The sequence below is a fragment of the Nipponia nippon genome, unplaced genomic scaffold (genome assembly GCF_047370975.1).
Source record: "Nipponia nippon isolate SJK-2023a ecotype South Korea unplaced genomic scaffold, ASM4737097v1 scaffold_10, whole genome shotgun sequence".
Taxonomy (NCBI): domain Eukaryota; kingdom Metazoa; phylum Chordata; class Aves; order Pelecaniformes; family Threskiornithidae; genus Nipponia; species Nipponia nippon.
Window position 1 is genome coordinate 20,292,761 of NW_028262291.1, and position 25,030 is coordinate 20,317,790.

At 44.8% G+C, this 25,030-nt stretch overlaps 2 protein-coding genes across 10 annotated transcripts in view; one reads left to right on the forward strand and one right to left on the reverse strand.

Annotated features, from left to right (window-relative positions):
• The window catches only part of TSPAN4 (tetraspanin 4), a 443,271-nt gene extending 423,465 nt beyond the window's left edge, over window positions 1-19,806 (reverse strand). The window contains exon 1 of one of the 8 annotated variants that reach the window (XM_087745837.1): window positions 19,622-19,806. Coding sequence is in view for 1 of the 8 variants with exons in the window: in XM_087745821.1 (XP_087601947.1) it covers window positions 17,190-17,205 (16 nt within the window). In the remaining 7 variants the exon portion in view is untranslated. The other 7 variants (XM_087745828.1, XM_087745825.1, XM_087745818.1 and 4 more) reach the window with 7 other exon arrangements.
• Window positions 19,807-19,833: 27 nt separating this feature from the next.
• POLR2L (RNA polymerase II, I and III subunit L) lies at window positions 19,834-24,694 on the forward strand. Of its 2 annotated transcripts, none has more exons than XM_087745841.1 (3): window positions 19,834-19,966; window positions 20,524-20,631; window positions 24,223-24,694. In XM_087745841.1, the coding sequence occupies exons 2-3, from the start codon at window positions 20,537-20,539 to the stop codon at window positions 24,329-24,331; spliced, it is 204 nt and encodes a 67-aa protein (XP_087601967.1). In that variant the 5' UTR covers window positions 19,834-19,966; window positions 20,524-20,536; the 3' UTR covers window positions 24,332-24,694. The 2 variants fall into 2 exon arrangements, with proteins under 2 accessions (XP_087601967.1, XP_087601968.1); XM_087745842.1 differs by having other exon boundaries at window positions 19,927-20,038.
• The last annotated feature ends 336 nt before the right edge of the window (window positions 24,695-25,030 follow it).

Below are 25,030 nucleotides of genomic sequence, written 5' to 3' on the forward strand. Positions count from 1 at the left end.
TAAGGGTTTTTTTTCTGTGTAAGCACATAAGTGTAACCTAGCAACAGCCAGAGTCTGTACCCTCTTTCACATGCATCTGACCCCAATAAAGCACATCTTTTGTCCCAGACCCTAACAGGTTTTTCTGGCAGAAAGTAGTAAAAGAACAGTGTTCCCAAGAAAATTAGGAACTACATGCAAATACGAATTTTTAGATTGTATTTTTAGATGAGGAAAATAAGAATGACTGAAAAGTCTCATCTAATAAGTATAGTTCTGTTCATCCAGAAGTCAAGCTTATCTCCTGTCTATGGATACACACATACCTCTGAGAGTCTGTGGGAAATCCCAATTGCAAGCATAATGAAGGAGCATCTATTCTTAATGACTCAGGCTAGCTGTTTCAAATACCTTGAGAAGTGGTCAGTAAACCTACATAGATTAACCTACATAGATTAAGAAATGAGTTGTTGGTACTTTTCAAAAGAAGTGGTTGTAAGCCAAACGGGCAAGAAAAATCCTTTATGAAGTTCTCCTCACCCTACTCTTCTGGTTTTCCTTAACTATTAAATGGCATAAGGAAAATAGATGTCAGCTGCGTCAATGGCCCCTCTGTACAGGAATTCAATACTGAAATATGTATTTTAAAAACAGTCAAATCTGCAGCCTGGGGCAATTTTGGAAACCTAAGCAAGACATTCATAAACGTTCCTCCTCCAGATTCGTGTCAATTCACAGACACCCACAAGCATCAGGAAGAGAATCCCAGCTTCTACTAGGAACCTGGGGTCTTACTTATTTTCATTCCCCTTATTTGCACACCCAAGTTCAAAAGTTCTCCAGCTGAATAGCCACAACAGAACAGCTATTTCTAGAGAGCAGCAGCTAAAATATATAACACACCAAAGATCAAAAATCAGCAGGCTAGCAAAGAGTGCCACACAAGCCTGTGTACCCATCAGTAGCTGGGAGGCTCGACTAAGTGCTCAGCAGACCCAGGCTCCATTCCCAGCTCCAGGTATGCTAGAGACACTCCCTGCTCATCTTCCTCCATTCAGAGGGCCTGTTCCCGAGGACAGGAGCTCTCTTTCCTTGCGCAGTGCCTTAATGCTACAGGGTCTCCAATAACTAGCAGAGCAAAGACTAATTTTCTCCTCTTCATGCCTGCAACAGGAACAGGCTGACACAAAACTGCAAGCCATCAGTAACTAAATAAGAGAGAAAAATACATAATTGAGGAAAATTAGATTTGGAAGAAAACATTGAAGGGAAAGGAATAAAACAGCACTCTTCATCAGCCGAGACATCACTTAGTCATGATATGGAGTGTTCACACCTGCTCTGCTGTCACAAACTCCCACAGCTCTGAAACACACTGTAGCAGCACCCCAACACCTCTCCTTCTGCCAAGTCGAACCAACGTAACAGGATCATTTTGTCATTCAAGTTCCCATTTAGTTAATCGCTGTAACACCTTCAAATCTCTACAGTGTTTCTCACGCAGAACGTCTGCACAAAGTAAAGCAGCCTCATGGGTCTGCCTCCGCCAGCCTGGTGCAAACTCCTGAGCTGCTGAACACATGGGTGATCTTGCCACCAGTCAACAGCGGGCTTGGGCTGCTGGAACAGGGGGCACCCTCATTTATCTGCGTATTTACACAGTCATTTGGGCCTACTAACAACCCTGTTCTGGTCACTGTTTCCCATCATTCTTTTTTTTGACCTGTTACATCATGAGGGCCTCAGTTCAGAGAAAAGCTTTGACGGGTGGTGCTCTGTCTTCGCTAAGCCAGACAGATGCAAGACAGGTCTCAGAGCCAAGGTGTTCAAGGAAAGAGACTAGCCAAAGACCTAGGAGGAAATTCGCCATGGACTCTGGAGGTCCAGGGCATCTATAACACATTTTGAAAGCCCTTTGAAGTGCTGCTCTCTGTGCCTTCATAGACTTGAAACCCTTTGGAAACGCACCTCTGAATACTTAGCTGAATAGGGATTTGTCAGTACTTTGCTGAATAGGGACCCAGATTACAGCAGAATAAATTATACAGGATCTTTATTTTCTGTACCTTGAAAATTCCTTCCCAGTTCCCCTTTCTTTCACCCCCTCAGCAGTGACTATTTATCCACGTTACATCTATGCGGACCTGTTTAGTTCAGCTCCTACTCTGTTACCATGGCTTGGCAGGTGATACAAGAAATGTTTTGTTGTTGTGATAAACATTCTTTATCAGGATGTGATATTTTCAACTACCTAAACAAAGAAGTTTATATTCCAACAGCTAAATCAGTCCTTTATTTGAGACACAGTGGTGACAAGGAAATTCAGCAGCATAACCCTTCCTTCCCAATTACAGCTGCAGACAGCAGGAGGGGTTGGTGCCAGCAAAATATAAGCTTCTGCCTCCATGGAAGTGAAATAACCTCTACAGACTGAAAATGGAGGAGGAATAAACAGAAACCAACATCAGGTCTTGTAACTCATATTAGTGCCTGCATGTGGTTGAGTGTTGAAAGTTTCCAAGGCAAGACAACAGGCAGATTTAAAAACATCTTCTTGAAACTGCAATACAATTGCCAGATTCATGGTTTTCAACCCTAACTGTTCCAAAAGTCCTGGGTTCCCCGTCTTATTTGGTCAGATATCCTCTTCTGACTCTATAGTATGGAAATGACAGTATTGTCACGATTCCCAGCTCCTGGTCTTCTGCCACAGGCTGTGAACCTCTATCCTACATCCAAATGGTCTTGCCAAGCACAGAACCACCCCTCCCATGCATCCAGAACTGGGGTATTTATCCAAGCCACACACTATGGCTGTCTGTACATACCAACTCGTAACCAAGTTTGTAATGAATCTTTGGCAGGGCCAGCTATGAACATGACACTTGTCCACACATCACAGCTAAGCACTTAATTTATCAACAGAGATCCAGTTTATGTTTCTGCAAGCCTAAGTCCTGTACACAACCCACCAAGCAGCTGACCAGAATTATTTTATATCTGTACAGTGAGGCAACTTTCAGCTCCCATACAATTGTAAAGCATGCTGCTCTGCACAGTATAGCAAGTTATTACCCAGCAGCTGATTTGCAGTGTGGTTTTTTCTATCCATTGCAGTAGTTGAGTGCTGCCATCAAACCAATATAAAATCAGTTAATCCCAGGCCTGGGGCTCGTTCCACCAGACATCCCTCAGCAAAGCACTGAGTGAGTAATATTCTGACCACCCCCAAAAAACTTACCAATACCACCTCAGGTAGGCTCAAATCCCAGCCTGAGTCCAGCAAAAAAATCTTATCTCACCATTTAGGCACCATAAAGGTACGCTGAAGTCTGTGACAAACAGCACACAAGCAAGTGATGGGACCAAAGAATGAGTCCAGCTGCTGGCAAGTTCACCTATTTAATGTCCAAACACCATTCAGCGTAACCAGGTACCCACTCAAAGCCAAGGCAACAGGAAAGAGCTCCTGGTATGAGTTAACTGTTTCACCAGCTATTACACTGCAAATCTTCCATCAGGTAAGTTAATAACAGCAAAGAAAGTTGCAACATGGATACCATCACCTGCAAACCACTGAGATGTCAACATTCCTAAATGGTTGCAAAATGGGAAGAAGGGGAGAACTACACTACAGCAATAGACAATCATATTTTGGTTTTTTTTCTGGCCTAAATCTATGAAGAATTAATTAAATTATTTTTCTATACTACCGATAAACTACTGAAAATACTACTGATTAACCATCCAAACACAAAATGCTGGCTATTACAGCTGCATTCTTTCCTTCTCTTTCAAAAGATATTAGCCACAGTTCAGATACTTAAGTGTATAAATTCAGCCAGGCATGTTTAATGAAAGCGTTACCTTCTATCACGGCATTTTTAAAGTACAGAATAGGCTGCCTTTTACCCTTCCAGCATCATAATGAAAAAGTAACTCTCTCCATGGAATTGAAGAAAATACTGTGGCTAGCAGAGCCCTGTTGAGACACAGATTAATTATCTACTTGAGTGTGCATGCAAGAGTAAGCTTGTCACAGCTAAGGGAAAAAGAAAAAAGCCAATCAGTTAGGGAAGGTAGCAAAGCTGCTGTGCTAACGTTCTCCTCCCTTAGACCTTCTGCACAGCTCAGTGCAATGAGAGAGGTATGGTGTTCAGAAACAGCAATAAAGCAAAATCAGGCTGGGGAATTTGCTGCCCTTTGAACAGGACAAGACAGGTACTACTTGCAACCCACAGTGCCACCTTACCACACAGTGCCACCCCACTCCATTTTCAAGAGCGGGGAAGACACATTCTGAGTGGCCAACCTAGAAGGGAACACAATGCCCTTCAAAACAAGAACAAAACTGCAGCCTAAAACAAGCATAACCAGAGTGCTGGCTTTCTAGGGACTGGATGTTGCCTGGAGCTCTGCATAGCCCAGAGACACCCAGTGGTTGAATCGTACATCACAAGCATGTATAATCCATGGGAAGGTTAGGGAGAGCATCCTTCCAGTTCATTTATTTAGTACAATCTCAGATTGACATGATGCTTCTCTGCTCACCTCCAGCTCTCAGACTGGGGGTGGGAATGGATAGGGAGGTCTAGGAGAGAGACCTGATTCTGAATGAGTGACAAACAGCAAGAAAGTTCAGAGAAAGGAGGAATCTGCAAGGTTTCACACCAAGTAGATGTTACTGACATCCTCTGGCCCTTCCTGTGCTCTGCCATTCCCGAGGAAGTCCCTGCAGGCAAGGTTCTGCCTTATTTGAGGACTCTAAGTTTGGGTAACCATTACCTGCCGTCTGAGATAGGGGCAAGTGCTATGGCACACTGAAGGTCAAACAGCAGCTAAATGCTCCTTGTTGAGCTGCTACCATTGCCAGCAGCAGCTACACTTCCTGGCTTAAAGGAGACTTCATGACCCACAACAACCATACACATGCAAAACAGAAGGCATCACCCTTCACATTACTAGAAGCATAGGACTAGACTCTATACTAGAAAAAGAGAGAAGGAAAATAGATCCAACTTGAAGCAAGCTTTTAGCAGCTCTACAAAAGTATAAGCAGTTTCCTTTAACCCAAGTAGCAGCAAAGCTGCAAAAGGTGGCATGCACAATGGGTCTCCCATGCATTGCATGGGCTCTCCAACACTAGGTTTGACTCCATCCAACCCAGCTTTAGGCACTCATGAAATACCCAAGTTAGGCAGATCGTCACAGTCAGCCTTCTCTAAGGTCAATGGAGACAGATGGACACCTCTTCCCACTAAGATGGAAGTCATCATCGAGACACAAGCATCTCCCCACCTCTTATTTTAGACGCGTCAATTAAGTGGCATGAATCCAAGCCAAAGTACATTAGGAACAGCTGGATTACACAGGGCCAACTAAACAGGATTAATATTATGCTCCCTTACTTGGCCTGCACTATTGTTAAATCAGAGTAGCAATGCTCAATTCAGATGAAAGTAAATGGTGAAAGCACAGTAATCTCCAGAGAGACACAGAAATGCATGTTTTAAGCTTCTTTGTGGCTCCTTCTGGAAAACAGCAGGGCAAACTTTGTTTACAACCCATACCACATGCACAAAGACAAATGCAACCTTCAGCCAAGTTCCAACAAAGACAGCACTGTTTTTTCTAGAGTTGAACTACCATTTTTCTAAGGAAACAGTGCTTTTTTGGAAATAGCAACTATATTGTAGCAAGGGACAAACATCATGGAAAAGTAATAGGTCAAGGTCATGAATGGGTGACCTTACTGTGATCATTCTACCATAAGAGACTTAAGAATAGCTTCATTCCCTGACAGAAAGCTCAGACATGCAGCAGCACCAGTAACCCAGAAACACTACAGTGACTCACTTGTGTTCAACCAAGTATCAACTCAGATGCTCAGGGGAAACAACGAAGGCATCAAACAGGCCACAGGCTAGCCAAGTAGATGCAATATGGCAGCACAACCTGGACTCAACCCGTAGCTCCTTTCACTGACTTGCTGGACACCTCACTTTCTGCCTCACTTCTCACATCCCATAAAATAAGCCCTCTTTTAGCAAAGGTTTGACCTACAGGTGAACATTACGGATAACCAGTAGGTGTTCTCAGAACACAAGCTGATCATGGCATACTGATGACAAAGAAAACAGTATGAGGCCATTTCATGTTCCAACACCCCCAACCCTAATACGCATACTCAACACAAAGAGGAAGCGAGGGAAACATCCGGAGTATTGCAGGAAAACTCACAGACAGAGTGAATAAACCTGAGAAAACTGAGAGCAGGCAAGGTTGATCATTGAGAACAGCACATGACTAGTGTGAAATGAGAGCACGAACAAGCTTGGAAGACTTGAGGTCTTCTTGCAAGCACAGGGCAGCATTCAGGATCCTGCTAACCCCCTTAAATCACACTATATCTGCTCTTGGGCTCTGCTACCAGAATTGGCAAAAAAATAAAATAAGAAAAGAAGAAACAGGTAGGGGACAGAGCTACGTCAGCTGCAGCCCCCTCCTCTCAGCTGCTCAGAGCTCCAGCTTCCAGTATTTGCCTCTCTCATTCAGCCCTGCCCATGCAAACGCTTTCAGCTGTCCCCCATATGACTCAAATTTGTGGCACTTGCTCTGCACCACTGTGCATACAGAGACACTGACACTCACACCATGTTCTCCTTCGTCAGTGATACATAGAAGCAGCAAAAAATTAAGAGGAATGGTTCCTTCTCCCTCCCTCCTCCTGCGTAATTAGAGCCTCATTTTTTGCTCTGCGAAGCTTTTAAAAAGAGAAAACAGATCTGAAATGAAATGGGAGGAGTGTAAAAAGTGTCTGGAACAAAATACCATATGTGCAATGCCTCTTCTCCTGTTCTGTGAGCTGCAAAAGAAAACAGCACCTTCCCTGACAGAAGCAACAGGGCTGTCTTAAGTAATTGGGGGATGAGGGGAGAAGAAAGGGGCAAGACAAAAAACACATATTGTCCACAGTTCAGAGAAGAGCCCCTTTCAGCTGCCATGAGTAAGAAAGTTGCAGAAGTGACAGCTTCACTGCCTCCCTGCCCAGAAGCAGCATCCAACACCACAGGAAGGGCTGGCTTTGTTTTCGACACTGTTGGCCGGTGGCCTTATACACAGGATTACAGAACTTGTGAGGAAGGCAGCCTTATGATGGGGCAATTTATTTGCATTGGCATAAGCAGAGAAGAAGAGTCCGTCTGATCCACTCTGCAGCAGCAAGACACTGTGAAAGGCAATTTTACGTGTGTACATCATAGAGTCATAACACAGGATGCACATTACACACACCCGGTCTTAGAAGGAAACCTTCCAAGAGAGACCTTTGACTTCTGAAGATAAACTGAAGCATCTACAGTCAGAATCTTCAACCTTCAATCCCCATCATCCTCTGTGTGCTTCTACATCAAAGCAAAACCCTGTTTTGACTTCCTTCATGACTTTCAATTCCCCATTCCCTCGTATTTCCACAGCAGTCTGCCCTATAAAGTCACAAGAGGATTTTCCCGCCCTGTTGACATCATCTCCTCCTTGTTACACCCAGTCCAGTCCATGCCACTCAGCACGAGCTGCAGGCTGAGTGCTGGGTAAACAGTACCAGATCCATCGCACTCCAGTGATCCTTGCTGACGTTAAGGCTCATGGGCAGCTATTACAAGTCAAAGCCAGACTAGTGAGCAACAACTTTCTGTGCATCTGTGGTGATGCAAACTGTTCTACAGTAAATCTAGAAACTACTGTCACACTCTGCTCTCATCAACTGCACACACCCATGCACTTACACTCACAGGTGCTAAATATCAGCCTGGCTTTTTGCATCCTCTGACTTCTTCCCTCCCCAGTCCCTCACATTGTTGTGTCCACTCTGACCCTTCAGACTTAATAAACACTAAGGCAGCTTGGCAGATCAGATTTCAGAAAAACTTCTTTCTCCCCAGTACTTCCAGCTTTCAGTCAGTCCCTTGCACCCCAGCTCTTCCAAACTGTGGCTCAGGAACACATCTCCTGACTTGTTTGCTGATATCCATGCAGCCAACCAAATGCTTAGCTCTACTGTAGTGCTATCATATGTAAATCTTCAATTACTTCAAATTAAGTTCCAAATTAAAAAAACCAAACACCACCACCAAACACAAACAACTTAAAGGACTGCTAAAAATCATCAGTATATCAGCTGCAATAGCAACATTTTGGAGAGGATTTTTGGGGGGCTTTTTATTACTACTATTATTATATCTGCGGAAGGCAAGCCAAGAAAAGGGAGAAATAGATGGAACCAAGCCCTGCATCCGAGCAAGCTCTCGATGAGCAAATGCAGACACGTTTCAGGGCTGGCAGAACATTGTGCTGAAATTAAGTGGTGTGGGTTCTGATGGAAACAAAATTTTTCAGATCTGGTATGAAATCTGTAATGCATGCCACTGAATAAAAGCTTCCATAGGCTGTACAGCAGCACCTAAATATTTGTCCTACTGCTGTTCATCCATAGCTGGCACGCATTCAGAGACTGCCAAAGAAAGCCAAACCAGAGCTCAGACTGACTTTTCTACCTCCAATTTGCATTGCACTCTTCCCTCCAGGGATCTCGCATGGTTTGGTTTGGATTCCATCCCAGCTCAGTCCCCAACAGAGAGATGTATCAAACAATTTCAATGCACCAACACATTTCATTTTAAATTTGAAATGACTTTGAATGCACATTCTCGACATTTCAATACTACTCTGGATAACTTTTTAATCCACCCATTTTTTACTAAGTGGTTAGAGTGTAGGGCAATTAGACTAAACTAAAAACAGAAGAAGATTGCACCAAGGCAGACATTCACAAAATAAAAACTGTTCGGGTGGAGTACCACCTTCCCATGAGAAATGAAAACTTCATCACTAGCTATTCAAAATTTGGTTGTACCAAACACTGTCCACCATGAAGCAGGACAAAGCCATGAGCCAGCAGCAAAAAAAAGGAAACTTCATGAGGCAAACAAGCTAGTTCTGACTTTCACCCCTTTCACTGCAGTGGCAGATAAGGGGACAACAAACTGCCAAATACCTTGAGGATCTGGGGCAAACATGCAGGGTCAGAGCCAACGCTACAACTTACACAAAAGCCTGCCCAGCAGAACTAGTCAGCAACAGGCAAAGGCAGGGTTAATACATACACTCTGTGTGTATGTATGCACGTATATAGTTATACATACACTAAGGAAATACCATGAGGAGAGGTCACCAAAACCATTTTCCTCACTGTAACAAACAACTTGGGCAGCAGTAACGAACAGTTGGCTTGTCCACAGCAGCACTTGCCATCAGAATCAGTGCTGCACATGGTAAATGGGGCTTCCAGCTGCCAAAAGCCACAGGGTGCAAAAGCAGTCTGACTTTGGATGAATCATTGCTAGGACTGAACCTGCAACAGGTAAATTGGGTGCATGGAGAAAGAACCCTAGGGGAAAAAAAAAAAGAAAGCCAGAAAACAAGGCTTATTGAACTGTAAATGCTTTGATACAGAGAATCTTCTGTGTTCTTACATTGGCCAAAGCAATGGCCCAGAACTGGTTCTCCTTTCATAATACAGTACACAAAGGAACCTGAAACCATTATTGTCTAGCAATGGCTCATGATGGGTCCCATGAATAAAGGACTTGGCAAGAACCCAGAAGCCACAAGGCTTATGACAGCTTTCTGAGGAATTTAGGAGAATTTGACTTTTTTTTCCCAATAACTCCCTTAGGCTCCCAGAGGAATCCCCAAACAGCTTTTCAAGCCCTAGGAGTCGGGCCAGTTGACAGCAAAGAGTATACCCAAAAGACACTGCAATGACAATCCCGCAGCAGAGCAAGAATGCATGCAAGCAATAAAACTGATGCTAAACAGGTCCACAATAAACCAGCCCTAACCATAATTTAAATAGTAGGGCACTGCAAAATGAAATGGTCATTTACTGACAGCGCAAAGAAACGTAAAACCCCAACAGAACAGTAAGAGATCACAGACAACTGTCAGAAAACAAATGCTTCTCAAGCCTACCACTGCATCTAGATGAAGAAATCTCCTCTTCTACTTCCGAGCGTAGCTCTCTGTGTCTGCACCTCTAGCAGGGAAGCAGGATCTTCTGGGCAGTTCTTGCTTTCTGGTATAAAGGCACTCTATTATCCATTCTCCAAGGAAGAAATTTTCTTGTGTGTATGACAGAAAAGTCCTAGTCATCCCACAGTCCCTTTCCTCCAGATTCACTCTGACAAAGGCAGAATGCCTAAGTAGCAGTACAGGCAGCAGAGCCACTGCAGCACAGCCCTAGCCCACTACCACTATGGCTGAAGCTAGGAGTGCTTCAAAGAGGGCATTGAACTGGCACTTCTCTACAGCAGCAATAGCTCTTCTGTGCTCCACAAACCCTTCCTCAATCCATAAAGTGGCTGCACATGTGCTGCACATGTGCTGGGGGCAAAGCCATTCTTTCACCCACATACCATTTTGTTCTGCAGGATAGAAGGGAAAGTGTATTTGTTCAGCATGCATTTTAAGATAGAGCATCTCTGCTTTAAACTGACCCCGCACACTGGGGATGTGGCTCAACAGAGACGCAGAAAAATATATCTCCTTTGCAGGAATGCAAATACATCCAAATACACCTCTGGCCCAGATGCGGACAGGTGGCATCCTTTGTGTAACACTGTGCATAGCTAACATTCACCCACATTACAGTTAAAACAACACACAATTCAGTTATTACAGAGCTAAGCAGAATCCGCACACAGACATCCATCTTCAGAGGTTTCTCAATACAAAGAGAAAAAGCTATCTTTCACAGAATACAAACACTTTCTTAATATTAAGCTCTTTAGCTTCTCTAGTGAGACTGGCAAATGTCATAAATCAAGAAAAGTAGTGAAGCAGCTTGACAAGGTCATACAAGAAGCCTGTGGGAAAAAGCCCTGGCTGGGGGGGGACGTCCCAGGGAAGAGAACCCATGGCCATTCGCTCAGCATGCCACTCATCAGGCCAGAGGGGTGCAAGGGTGAAAGGTGGAAAGATGTCTTTGTTTTATGCCTACTTGGGAGAGAGCCAATTTAAGGAATTAAAATAATTTGGGCGTCCTCAAAATACTCAGCATATCCTAAAGGAGATGGGAAAAGTGCTCTCCAGGTAGCTTTGGGGAAAGCAGAGGTATATACAGTTAAGTACCATTTTAGATCCGGCAGGGATTTGAAGGCAAGCTGCAAACAAAACTGCAACCTTGATCTCACTGTTCTTTTTCCTTAGGCCAAAAATGAATGCAAAACCCCAACCAAACCTATCAGTCCCTGGGCACAGCTCAAGCAGCCTATTGTTCCGAAAGGACTTATCAATCACTACAGACAACTCTCTCTGATCAGGTCATATGATTGAAGGCTTTACTTTATTATTCCCTCACACCACCACCAAGCAAAACAGCAGCAGAGAATCAGATTAGACAAAGAAACTGCTGCCCTTCAGAACAGACTCCTGAATAACTGCTCCCTGATGTGCACGTGTGTATGATTTAGCTGTGCGCAGCGGGAATGCAAGAGTAACATGCCACGTGTGCCATTACTTACTGAATTTAAAGAGGCAACACAACCAAAAACAACCAGGACATTCAGAAGTCAAGTTGGTCTTGTATCTTGAGTTTATTAAAACTTCATGACTATTTAACCCAGTACGTTGCAGCATTCCCAAGTACTATACACATGCTGAAGAGTGCTAGAACTGCTGGGTAGAGGCAAGAGACGATGGAAAACTCAGTGAAAGCTAGCTCTCCACAGCTTGGTCCCAGCTCCAACGTACTGTGTTTCACCAGCGCGCAGGCCTTGAGACTTCTCTGCAGCAAGCTGGAGACCCTCCCTCAGCTTCCTAATCCTGGGGCTACTACACCCCACAGTTTCCCAACCCTCTGCTACTCCGGTGCCACTGTGTTGTGATTAAAATGCTGGAATTGGCTCCTGAATGAAATTCACCTGCAAGCGAAACAGCTGCAAAATCCATATTCATAAAGAGTGTTTGAGGAATGTAGAGGCTTCTCCCCCTTTACCCACTGAAACATAACAGTTCTTGGTCTTTCATACAAAGCTTGCCATGATTTCTTTCCTTCCTGCAGAGCAGTCACTATGCATGTGTCTACCACTGTATTACCTCAATTTTTTTTTCAAGAAGCGCTTCTCTAACAAAAAGGAATTCACTCGTACAAAGAAAACTGTATTGCTTCTGCAAAATTCATTTGAGAATCCACAGTTGAAGTGCAGGACCCCTACGGTTACCAGTTCTGCAGTGTAATAGCTTCAGCATCCCTTGTGAGATGAAGCATGTCACCTTAATGCATCCTTAAGGTGAGAGAACAGCCAAGATGATTGGCTTCATCACCCTGAGGACACACAAAGTGACATACTTAATCTGATGAGAGACGCTAAAGCAGTGCCTCTTAATATTTTATGAAACGTTTGGCTGTTTTTAATTTTAAAAACAGCAGCTCCATAAACAAAGCAATGGAACGTTCCCTGTGGATGGCACAATGATAGGTGCACAGCAGCCCACTCATCTGAGTGATAACATGATACCCTACGCATCAACTCTGTCCTCCTTCCCACGTCGACACTGGAAGTCCCATGCAGCGGGAGGTCTCAGGCTCTGCACATTAACCGGGACTTTTCCAGAAATAGCCGTCTTTCACCAGGATGCCGCACATAGCAAGGGCAGCTTTGGAGCTGGTTTAGGACATCCAGCTTCTATACAGCACCTTAATCTGGACACAACAGGTAGACATGCCCAAGCTGAGTAAGTGGTTTTAATCAGATAAACTGTGTTTTCTTCCCTACCTGGTCAGTTCTGGAAGAAGACTACAGTTACAGACTTTCATGAAACACAAAATGCAAGCATCCCACTGTATTACTGCTGCACACTTGCTTTAAGCTTACCTTCTTCATTAAATAGCCACTACTGGCCACTGTCGGAGACAAGGTACTCAGCAAGATGGATCTTTGCTCCTACTTGCAACAACCATCTTTTATTCCCAGTCCCATGAAGGCTTGCAAGATGCAAGACCGGCCAGAAGACAGATGGAAGGAAAAGCCCAAGCATCAAGTTTAAATACAGACATAAGCATCCTCAAAAGGCCCAAAGGAGAGCCTGCTCTTTAATTCTTTGTTCCAAATACATCCATCATCACTTATGAGACCCTCAGAGATAAGAATTCAAAAATAAGTTAGAAAATCCCCCATTCCTTCTTTTCATTGGCGTTCAGAGACTCCTAGATGCCAAAGCAAACTATTACAAGAGGACTTGCTTGCTGCAGTCTCTTTAAATAGAGATAACTCTTGATGGGAGAGGACCTGCTTATATACCCGGAGAAAAAAGTTCCCAGCCAAAGAGAGGAAGTACATCAGAGACAAAAGGCATCCATGAGCTCAATGGGAATGCACATATTGCTTTCACCATGGAAGAACACCACCTTTGGGCTCCCCCCTTCAAGCATTAATAATTGACAAGTCCTGGCCTCACCTCAGCTTCACTGTCCATCCTTTACTCTGGAAGGAAAGATTCTACAGAAATGAAAAGCATTATCCCAAGAAAGGGGATTATTTCGTCATCTGAGGACACTTGCATGGAAAAGCAGAGCTGATGGGCAGCTCCTGTGATCTTTCTGATTAAAATGCTGCCTCAGGATATTACTCTCTCCCCACCAACATGAAACAGTCAATTAGGCTGTGATATATTCATGTAATAAAGGCTTTTTCTTATAAAATATGTCAATCCAAGACTGGCAAACATTATAGTTTTGCCTTGAAGTGACCTTACTGAGAACAAACATGACAGATATAACCAGTCCTAAACTAGTTAAATACTGACATCTGAGGAAGCAGAGAAGTGAGGGAGTAGACGGGTGTTTTTTCCAATCCCATTTCAGTGCTTTAAAGAAAAAAAAAGTGGGGAGGAGGGCAAGGCGGGGGTTAAGGATGATAAGCCATTTCCATGAAGCTATCTGACCTTTTGATTATTAATTTCATATACATGTACATATATACACATACGCATGTGTATACATATACAGACACACACAAAACTACGCTCACCTGTCACCTACAGTAACCTCTACAGGTACAATAGCATATCACACGAACAGAATTTTGCGCTGTTCGGTGGCATCAGACACAATGGTCATCATGATGGTCATCAGACACCATCAACAGACAATTCTTAGACCAGTCTCTTACACTAAGGAACCTTACACCACATTAAAAAAGTCATTATTAAAACAAGAACTGCCTTTGTGGAGCACCCATCCCTAGCCAGAAGAACACCTCATCTCTCTTAAGCACAACCAGGATCACCCTGAAAATACTGATGGTCAAGCTATGCTTCTCCATAGCAATGCCCTGCCTCCAAGGGCCCAGTGCGAATGGGAAGACACCTGAAACAGCACTAACATACACTAGCAGCAGGGAAGGATCCACAAATCTTAGAAAGCTACTAAACACCACAACTGCTCGCCATCTCCTCCCAGTTCATTAGCAGGAGCAATCACTAGATATGCCACAGAGATCATTAAAGATATCTTTACAAATACATGTACACTGTCAGAGTCCCAGGTATGAAGCACCATCCCAGCATCCTAACTCCTGTCCAGTGAAGCAGAACAAAGTCTCTGCCCCACAAAAATAGCAAGATAAAATCTCTGCCCCCTCCTCAAGTAACAGGCTTACATCTTTACATCTAACACAAGGACACCTGAAATCGTTTTATGGAAAAACATTTGCATTTTTGGACACATCTGTGGGACTTCCTCATAGACTCTATTTAGCAGAGACATCTGTTACTCAATATATATATATTTCATATAAATCCCACCCTCTGAATCCTTTCCATCGGTTGCCACTAATGAAGCTTTGTGTGCAAAACCAAGTGCATTCTGCCCCCATTAGGAAGCCAATTACAGCAGGAAAAACAAGCAATTAACAAGGTGTAAAATAAACATCCTGCCACCTGCCTTTTAATAGCAGCCTCACTTCAAACATGTCACAGTCTCAGCACAGCTTTCAGACTTGGCAACTGATATTATATATGTATTTATGCAGCAGCTGCTCTTCATTGCAACAAATATTACAGGCTTACCAGATAAGGTCAGCATATTTAAAAAAATATATAGCAAGTATTAAACCCTGCTTTGAGGCCCCAAATGTTGCTTTTAATGAAATCAGCAGCATCAGGCTTGTCTGGTATTACAGTGAAGCTGCAGTCACATCCCCAGCTTAGAGAGGTTTCTCTTCATTTCTACTTGCTTAGCAGCTTCTGTATGTGTTTCACTAAATCCAGGGACCTGAGCAGCTATTAAACAGCATGCAGGGCAACTAAACAGTGCAGAGCTCTACAGAGTAGACAAGTCTTTCCTCCTTCCATCACCCCTACCTCTCCTTCTTTGCTTTCTCCACCTCCCTACCATCACATATAAAGCTATATCCAATTGCGGGGGGGAGAGGACGCATAATGGGGCAGAAAGCCACCCACTCAAAAAATCAAGGGGAAAGCAAGTCAAGATTCCAGCTTAGTCTTTGCTCCTTGAGCCTGCAAGTTTTAGAGGGAAAGGAGGAAGTCCTTCCGAAGTCACACTAGCTAGCTCCAGAGGGAGCCACTTTTTTTTCCCTTTTGCGGAACGGGATGAATGACACACTTCTGAGTAGTTAACCAGGACTAGAGAAAGCCCAACAGTAAATCTGCAGGGTTTAATAGACTTGGAGTGGAGAATGTGCCTGAGAAAACAGCAGCCAAGCTTTGTCTTGCATGTTTGGGGTTTTTTTGTTTGTGTTTTCTTATCTTCCCCTCTTGCTCTGGCTCTCTACTGCTACATTCATTAAGTTTTCCATGTCACATTTCAGTTCCTGACTAATGTCCTATTTAATCACCCATTTCAAGATTCATGCAAGTCTTTTCTAGTCTTTTCTCAGGGAGTTCTCTCTCTGGCTTTGTTGAGATCTAAGGACTACAACACTGAATATGGTACCATGAACTTCTGCAAAGATTCTGAGGTATTAGTCAGAGATGGAGTGAAAACTGATAACATTCTTTCTCTAAATGGCCACAGGAAGCAACAGGAACCAGAGCTTTTCACTCCAAACAGAAGCAACAGGGCTATCCACAGGTCTACAGAAGGTTGTGAGTCATGATCAACAGTACCAAAACAATCCTTCACTGACAAGCGCTTCTAAAAAGCCCTGAATTTAAATAACAATTCACTACCCTGGAACACAACTGCTACCTAACTGGCAAATCAGATCTTAAAAGACCCAAGTCTTCAGTTCTGGTGATTATCTACCTCTATGCAGAAACAAGCAAAGTCAGAAGAAGGGGAACAACCACAGAAGATGAAAAGCAGTGAAAGGTGAAAAGTCCCCAGGCTCGTGAGGGTGCACATCCAAACTTGACCTACTGCAACCCACAAAGTGGAAAAAAAAAAAAAAAAAATTCTCAGCCACTGGTTTCTCACGCTACCAGTACAAGTGCAGAGATCCCACGACTCCTTCCTACAGCCCTAATTACAGAGACAAGGTCACAAAAGACACAATCTGCCAACATGAGCTGCAGGAGGTCATATGGCCACTCAAGCTATAAAAGTATTTTAAGAGTAGTTCAGTCAGTCAGGTCACTTAACCGACTTTTTTTGGGTTTGTTTTTTAAACAAGCAGCAATATTTTCTCTTACAGTTTGTAGATGGGAGAATAGGAAGCAGGATCTACTCCTTAGTCACCAGTCTAGGATTTCAGTACTCATCACTAACGCCATGGAGCAGTCATGCCTAGCTGCATTTTGTAGGTCTAAATCCACAAAAAAAATGCCAAGAAAAAGCCTCAACCCAACAGTGATGGTGAGACAGAACACTGTCAGCTTTCAAAAGTTGTTCAAGATCACTGGAAGAAATCCTGTACTGCATCAACCAAAAAGTGGAATATATTATCTGCAATGGCCCACAACACAGCTTCACATGACAGAAGCTGCTCCAGAACCACATCAGAAAAGCAGTCCACAGTTCTCAAACTTATTTCAACTCGATTAGTTGTAGGAAATTCTCTTCTGCTGAATGCTGAGGAGCACTCTGATGGGTTTCCTGACCACCAGGCTGTCTGAAGGCGCAAAGAATGGGGTCTTTGGGGACTGCTGCTTGTTGAAGGTGGCAGGAGACCAGAAACGAGACGAGAACTTACTGTGAGAAAGACACATGCAGTTCTAGGACTTGTTCTAGGAGATAGGACTCCAATTCTTACAATTCTTCTTCAAAGGATGCTTAGAGAGACCTAATTCTCCAATTCTTCCAGTCCTCTTCAGAAGGATGGTTGAAGAGACCAAATTTGACTAAATACTAAACTGTAACAGCTGAGTGTTGGCAGTACCCAGCTCACCTGAAAAAGAGGAGTTGAGAGGTGGCATGCCACAAATGGCTCATTCTGCAGAGTCACCCTAATCAGCACGAGCTACAGCCCATAAAACACTGACTGGTTCTTAATAGTCACATGTGTGCACATCCCCCCCCCCCCCCCAACTCTTTTAAACAGACTTCTGTGGTTTGGCAAAGAGTCAGATTAAGCAGAGGATACATGAAGTTGAGTAGAGAATGTTCTCAGTGTGTAGCAGTCTCTCCATATCCCTTACGCCCATCACCCAGCCAAAGCAGGTTATCCAGAAGAGGCAAAACAAAGTTATACTATGAGAACAAGCCAAGTAAATTTTTGTTTGAAAAAAGATGCTAAGCGAAGTCAGATATAAGAACTAGGTCTGAAAGTCAAAATTCAGTTTTGTTTTTAAGAAATAAGTAAGCACATTTCTACAAGGCAGCTATAAGATGCTAACCTACATCTAATGTTGTGGCTCTGCCATGAAGCCCCTGTGACAGCCCCTCTCTCTCACTCCCAATTGCAAATTTCCATCTCCAAATATAAATGTCTTTCACTGCACAGTTCAGTAAGAAAATTACTTTGGAGCCCTGGTGCTGAAAATGCATCAAAGCACAATCTCCAAATTCTCAACCCCCTCCCCAAAAAAGAGAAAAGACACAGTTTGGCTCCCGCTGGCCTACAGTAACAATAATGATAATAATCTAGAGATCACAGGAGGTTCATCTACCCTCCATGCCAAGTCAATTTGCTCCGTTCACAACTGCGTATAATTGTTCCTGGGACTGCAGAAATTACTGTCTTTTCACTAGCAATCAGAATTGTAAAAATGCTTTCAAACAACCTCAAACACTTATTTGTTATTTGCTCTTTTACGGTTCAAGTTAGGTCTGGCATTTCTGTGCAGAGGGTCAATAATCCAGTCGTTCAAAATATAGTCACGAAAGGCGTATTAACATAAGCTGTGCATTAAGACACAATTATTTATATGCCTGACAGTAATGGCTCTGCGCTGTGCACTGTATCAACTCACAGATACTTTAGCAGGGAAATAAAACACTTTTGGAGAATTTCTACTCTGCTCAAGGACAATTAGCATAATGCTAACGCTGTAACAAGAGGACAATAAGGACTGACAGCGTTCAGACTAATGCTTCATCCCAGAGTCTCCAAAACAGCAGCGTCTGTCCCTGAAGTTTGCAGCCATCACAGCATGCTTCCCCTGGCTAAGCACACGTAGTCCGTGCCTAATGCTTCCCCAATCCTTAGATTAATGAAATACAAGTAAACAGTTTCAAGATGCATTATCCTCTGCTACCAAACCTCCCCGGCTTAGGGTACGCAATAACGTCGGCCGCTTTGCCTGCGAGCGGCCACTGCCTCCCTCGCCCCCCAGGCAGCGGGGGAACGCGCCCGGCCCGGCGGGCGGCGCCGAGGGCGCTGCCCCGAGCGGCCGGCAGTGCCCCGAGGGCAGCGTACGCCTCCGCCGAGCCGCTTCATCGTCATTTTCGCCGTGCACCGGTCGCAGCGAGACGCAGCAACGTTAAAAGTTAAACGGGACAGCGTCAAGTCCAGTCTGACCCCCGAATTTAAAAACTCTCGGCAAACCTGCGGCCACGACAGCGCCCACAACTTGACTGGGACTCGGGGGCGGGTCTGCCTGCCAAGAAATGAACACTGCCCGGGCTGCGCGGAACAACGAGAGAAAACCAAGCGCCCCTGGGACGGGCGGCAGACCCGGGCGGCAGCCGCTCCTGCCTCCCGCGCCTGAGGGAGCGCGGAAAAAGCCGAGAAACGGCCCCGGCAGCGGCCGCGGCGCCAGGGACGCGACACGGCGGCGCCGCGGGCCGAGCGCTGGGGGGTCCCGGCCGGAGCTCCTCACGCCCTCCCCGGCCGGCCGCTCCTCAGCCACGGCGGCGGGGGGCCCTGCCCGCGGTGGTGACGGGCTCTGCAGCCGCGGCGGGCACCACCACACCGGCGCCCCCGCCCGTGAGGGAGCGGACCGGCGGGCGGGCTGCCGCGGGGTACCCCGGCTCCGTCCCGCAGCCCTGCCCGCCGGAGTCCCCATCACGCCCGCCGCCGCCGCCCGCCCCCCCTCCCCCGCCGCCGGACAGGGCTGGCGGGTGCCGGGCTGCAGCCACCAGTTGCGCTTCCCGCCCCGGACGGCTCCGGTACCTCAGCCAGGATGGTATGAGAAGTCTCGTCGCTGCAAAAGCCCTCTCGCAATGCAACAAGTGCCCACCCACCTGGGAGCGGGGAGGAGCAGGGGCGGGCGCCGCGCGCGGTCGGTCGGTCGGTCGGTCGCGCCGCCGGTGCCGCCGCGCTGCGCTCCCGGCGCCCCAGCTGCCACTCAGCGCGCCACACGCGAAACGCGAAAGCAAGCCCGCCCCGCGCCCGCACTCTTTTGAGCCGCCCGGGACGCCGTACGCTCGGCCGCTACCATCCCGCCGCCCCGCGCAGAAACAGGGGTGTGCCGGATCGCCTCCCGCCCGCCCGCCGCGTCGGCCCGCGGGGCGACGGGGTGCCTTCCCCCGCCTCGCCGCACTGGTAGCGCCCCGCAGCCGCGACGGGAGCGCGGAGGAGCCGCCGCGGTAGGAGTCGCCGCTCGGGGCTGGGTCCCCTCCGTGCCGCGGCCGGGCTGGGAGCCGCCTCGGCGCCGTAGGGTGGGATCGCGGGCGAACTGGGACCCGTCTCCTCCGGGGAGGCCCTGCCCGGCGGGCGAGGCCTCAGCCTCAGGCTGGGGCTGCCGCGGCCCTATAGCCGCCTCTTAGGCCAGCTCCAGGCCCGTTTCTGCCGGCCGCGGGGCAGGGGTAGCCCGCTGCCGGGCTCGGGCGCTGGCCGGTTTTCCCAGCCAGAGGGTGCTGGGGCTCCGGCTGCCGGCAGAGCGCCGCTGCCTGCCGCCGCGTTCGGAGCGGCCTGGCGTGGGAGCCGTGCGGGCCCCGCCGTCGGTGGGGGAGCGCGACCCGAGCCGCGCCGTGCCGCTGGAATCGGCACCGCCGTGACGCGGCCTCCTCCCTTGCTTACCGTCACGTAGTCTGCCGAGCTGCCGTTTGGCACTTGTGCGAGTTCTCAGTGTCCCTTCTGGTATTTGAAGATGGTATTTAGTCATTTTGCAGAGGTGTGATACTGTATTTTTTTAATGTTACAGCCACAGTGCAAAGATGATCATCCCAGTCAGATGTTTCACATGCGGCAAAATAGTTGGAAACAAGTGGGAAGCCTATCTTGGCCTTCTGCAAGCAGAATATACAGAAGGGTGGGTATTATTTCTGTATGTTCTTGGACTCAGGTTTTAGAGGAGATTGCACAATGCATGAGATGATATGAAGTAGCTGTAAAGAGGCTAAAAACCACATTTGGATGCTGTTTAACCAGAGGTTAGAAATTACAGTAGGTAAGAAAGCACTCATTTTTCTGATGAATTTTTCTGGGTAGGAGTATGGAAGTTGCCAAGTCATAACCTGTATACCCAAAACAGTCTCAAAAGTTTAACTCTGTGTGGAACAGGAAGGAAAGACATAAGTAGTACAGGCAACTTTAACACCCATGTGTTTTTTTTTAAAGGGGAGAGAAAAAAGAAGTTACAAGTGTAAGAAGCAACTAACATTGTTAACAAGAAACCCTTTTAGCTTTTCTTAAAAACATTTCACATTCCCTACCCAGAATTGGTAAACTTGTTTGAAAGCACTGGTTTGCTGGGGGGAAGGGGAGGTTTAACTGTTCTAGATACCTGACTGATAGTCCTAACAACTCTATTTTAAGAAGTTTGTGCGTGCTTTGCATAGCCATAATTGTCTTTTAATAGTTCAAGGAGGCTCTAGCTGTGGTAGGACTACTTCAGAAGGGTTTGAGAAGGTAACTCAGGAGAAATATTTACATTGTTGTCAAGTTTAAGTATGAAGAAAAAAAACCATGGATGTTAGCAATTCAAAGGAGTGAAAAAAAATATTAGAATTTTGAGAGACTTGTAGAAAGAAAAGAGTATTTGCTCTGGGTTCAGATGGCTAGGGTTACTAATAGGTTTTTAAATGGACTTTGTATATTAACAACACAGATTTCACTGCCTTTTCTCTAAAGTAAATCTGAAAACATTGGTATGGTTTAGGATACTATTTTGTCAAATGTTAAACAGTGGAGCACAGAACAAACAGGGAAGGAAACCTTTGTTTTTTAAGCCTCATCTAAACTTGTAGGAAGTTGTGATTATTCTCTGTGCTTCTCACTGCTTGATGTGGAGTTTGCAGGGGAAAGATGTCCTGTCCCCCCACCATTTATCAGTTTCATTAAAAACTGTCCAGTGAAAATCATTCAATACTTTTCCTAAATCTCATTAGGTCTGTGAGTGGCCTTTTTAGAGTGCATTTACATCCCAGAACCTGTCAAACATAGCGGAGTAGAATATTGCAGCTGCTAAACTAAAGGTATTTGGAAAGTTCCTACCAAAAAAATTTTTTTCCTTTCATTTATGGAGTTAAAAGCATTAAAATAGTAAGGGTTGCTAATCGTTTCTCACTAATACTGAAATTTACCAGAGCTATTCCGGTAGCACTTCTGACTTATTTTCCAAGTATTACATTTTAATATTTTTCCTGTCTCCATTATTCCTCTGCTTTTTTATGGGACAGGAAGATGTACGTTGTTATTGATAAAAGCTCACTGGAAGATGATTGCTGTGGTCACTGGTGTGGTTCTGGGATGCCTGTTCAAACTGATGCAGTTATGGTATTGTAAGATCAGAAGCAGAGTTTACAGATACCGAACAGTTAAAATCTTACAGTGCAGTGTCAGAATCACTCTTCATAGTGGCTTAAGAAATGGATGGACAAAATGGAAGAAATAAACTTGTCTAAACAATTTGTGGTTAAAAAAGACCCACACCTTTCTGTTTGTCCCTTAAAATAGCTCTTTTTCCACAAGTTCTTCAAAGCTAGAGGAAAAGGGAAATACAACTGAAGTTGTTTTAGCTGAAATGTATAGTATGACTTCTAAAGTTGTGATTAATGCTAGTATTTTGCATCTCTGATAACTGCATTCAGTTCAGAACTTTTCAGATAGCTCTTAAAACTTACATATCAACAGACATCAGATGCTTTTGTTCTCAAGTGTTTTAGAAAGTTTAGATATCATGTGGTATTATTTATAAACATTCTTTTTTAAAAAATACACCGTTCACATACTTCTCTTAAATAACTTTTGCAAGTGGTAGTCCTAAAATGAATAGCCCTGCTATTTAAGCCCTTAGAACAAGAACAGTTCTTAGAAGTTCTTAGAAGAAGAACAGTTCTTAGAAGAACTGTTGATAGGTACAAGGACTAATTGATGTCATCAGAGAAGCTGCTGGAGTTTGACTCCATGCAGTTAGACTGTACTGCTTGAAGCCAAACAACCTTTTACCATGGCCCAACTTATGCAGAGGCTTCCTTTCAGTCGTTTGTGCTTCAGAAAAGTATCTATCAGCTTCTTCCTACAGGAGAATTACAGGTTTCAGGAAATTATATTTGTTTTAAGCAAATGCTGGATTGTTGCACTGCATCATATAGATCTAAAGACCCAAGATCAGTCGTGATCTTCATGAATGTCAAATTCTGAAGGAGTATCAGACTGGCTTTGTGGTTAACAGGTTGTTGCTAAAGAGCTTGGATAGTATCACTTATCTTTAAGAGGTCTGATAGCCATAGGCATTGAAAACCCGTGCAGTGGTTTAAGCTAGGATGACTCATACATTCTCTACCCAACTGTAAGAATCCCGAGCAGTCAATCAGAAGGAATTAAGACTGTAAAACACAAATTTCTTGTTGAGCAGTCTGTACATCCTTATTTGTATACTTGTGGAAAACAGGTTGTATAACTGAATGCCTTCTTAGATGGGAACTGGAAAGGATTTTAGCCTTCCTCAGAATTAGCATCCCATCCATATGTGGGGTAGCTTGCATTTTGAGTTATTTTAGTTTCTGTATCTCTCTCACACTTCTAACATGGCTTAGATCACAAATTTATCTTGTGAAGTAGGCAAGTATCATCCTCAGTTTACAGAAATGTGTTGTAATGGTGCTTAGAGATGCTAACAATAGCATGGATAGCAATGCTTAGAGATGCTATTCCTTATTCCTGTGTCAGGAGACTGTCCAGTGCCTTCGTGCTACCTTCTACCAAACAACTAGCAGGAGCTGTAGCCAGCACAGGTAACTATGGACTGTCCAGGATTTTAAGAGGAGTGGAAATTACTTCCCATGTTTCAAAACTATGTTCCTGTTACCACATTCACACCTCTTGATTGATCAGATTTTTAACCGGATCAGGTCCTCTCTTTTCTACAGACTGGTGTTTGTAAAAGGAAGACTGAGTTACTGTAACTAAATAATTGAGGTTAGAAATCTACCATATTTCAAGTCTCTTTCCAGCTGCAAAGACTAAAATTTTATTTCCAAAACCAAAATACTTGCATCTCACTTAACCTTGCTGTTTCATGACCAAATATGCCCTCACAAGTGGGGTGGTTCAGAAGAGGAAGTTCGTAAGAGTTAGTCTGTTACAGTTCTGTTCCTATGGGAGTTTGGCAGACTTGCCTCTGAAAGTTCGGTAGTTGTGTCAGCTAGACGCCATCTTCAACAGAAGATCATGTGCTCTTGCAGGCCAGAGAACAAGCAAACACCCTGTCAACGGCAGTAAATGGAAAAGAACATTAACAGCACATGCTAAATTTCTATTTCTTAGTTTGAACTGCAAACAAGTTTTCCTCTATGACTAAGCTGAAAGTAATCAGTATGTTGCTTGGGAACACTTACAAGTGGTTCTGACTCATTTCATCCTTTTTTTTTTTTTTATTGTTGTTCTTGTTCATTAATAGAGATGCCCTGGATGCCCTTGGTTTGAAGAGATACTGCTGCCGCAGAATGCTCCTGGCCCATGTGGATCTGATTGAGAAGCTTTTGAATTATGCACCCCTGGAGAAATGAGATGAAAAAAGTACCATGCCTCAAGCCATGCGAAACGTATCTCTGCTTCTAAACTTGAAACTGGACTTCAGGCAGTAAAGGATGAAAGCCACCTGTAGTGCAACCATTGAGAGATTTTTACCTTCTGGAGAAAATACTGCCCCGAGCCACTAACCTCTTTCAAGGAAATGAAGGAAAGATGAAGTCCACTTAGCCAAGATTTGGAGATTAAATTAAAAGTTTGGATGCTTGTTTTTAAATCTGTGTTTGGAGTTGTTTTGTGAACTTTTAGATGCTTCTGCTAGCAAAAATAAATGTTTGTTCATGTAGAAAAAAATATTATATTTCATAAAAATGTTGAAATAAAGGAGGTATTTCCCTGTAGCCTTCCTACAGTTTCTGGATAGAGTTAAATGTATGCTTGGATCTTGCCATTTGCTTGTGCTGGTTACTTTGAGGTGACCTTCACGAGCCCTGCATCTGAGTGTTTTGTTCCACTAGGAGAGCACAGAGCACTCTCCGTTTGGCCAGGCAGTACCACACCACACGCGCAGCACAACGTGAAGCCAATGAAATGACTAACAAGTGGAAAGCTTGCATGTGTACCAGCTACAGAGCGGTGCAGGTGCTTGGCAAGATCAAGACTTCGATCCTCTTCACACTAGCATGCGTAAATTCTCACATCCGATGCTTTCCGTGGGAACGCTCGTACATGTTTTA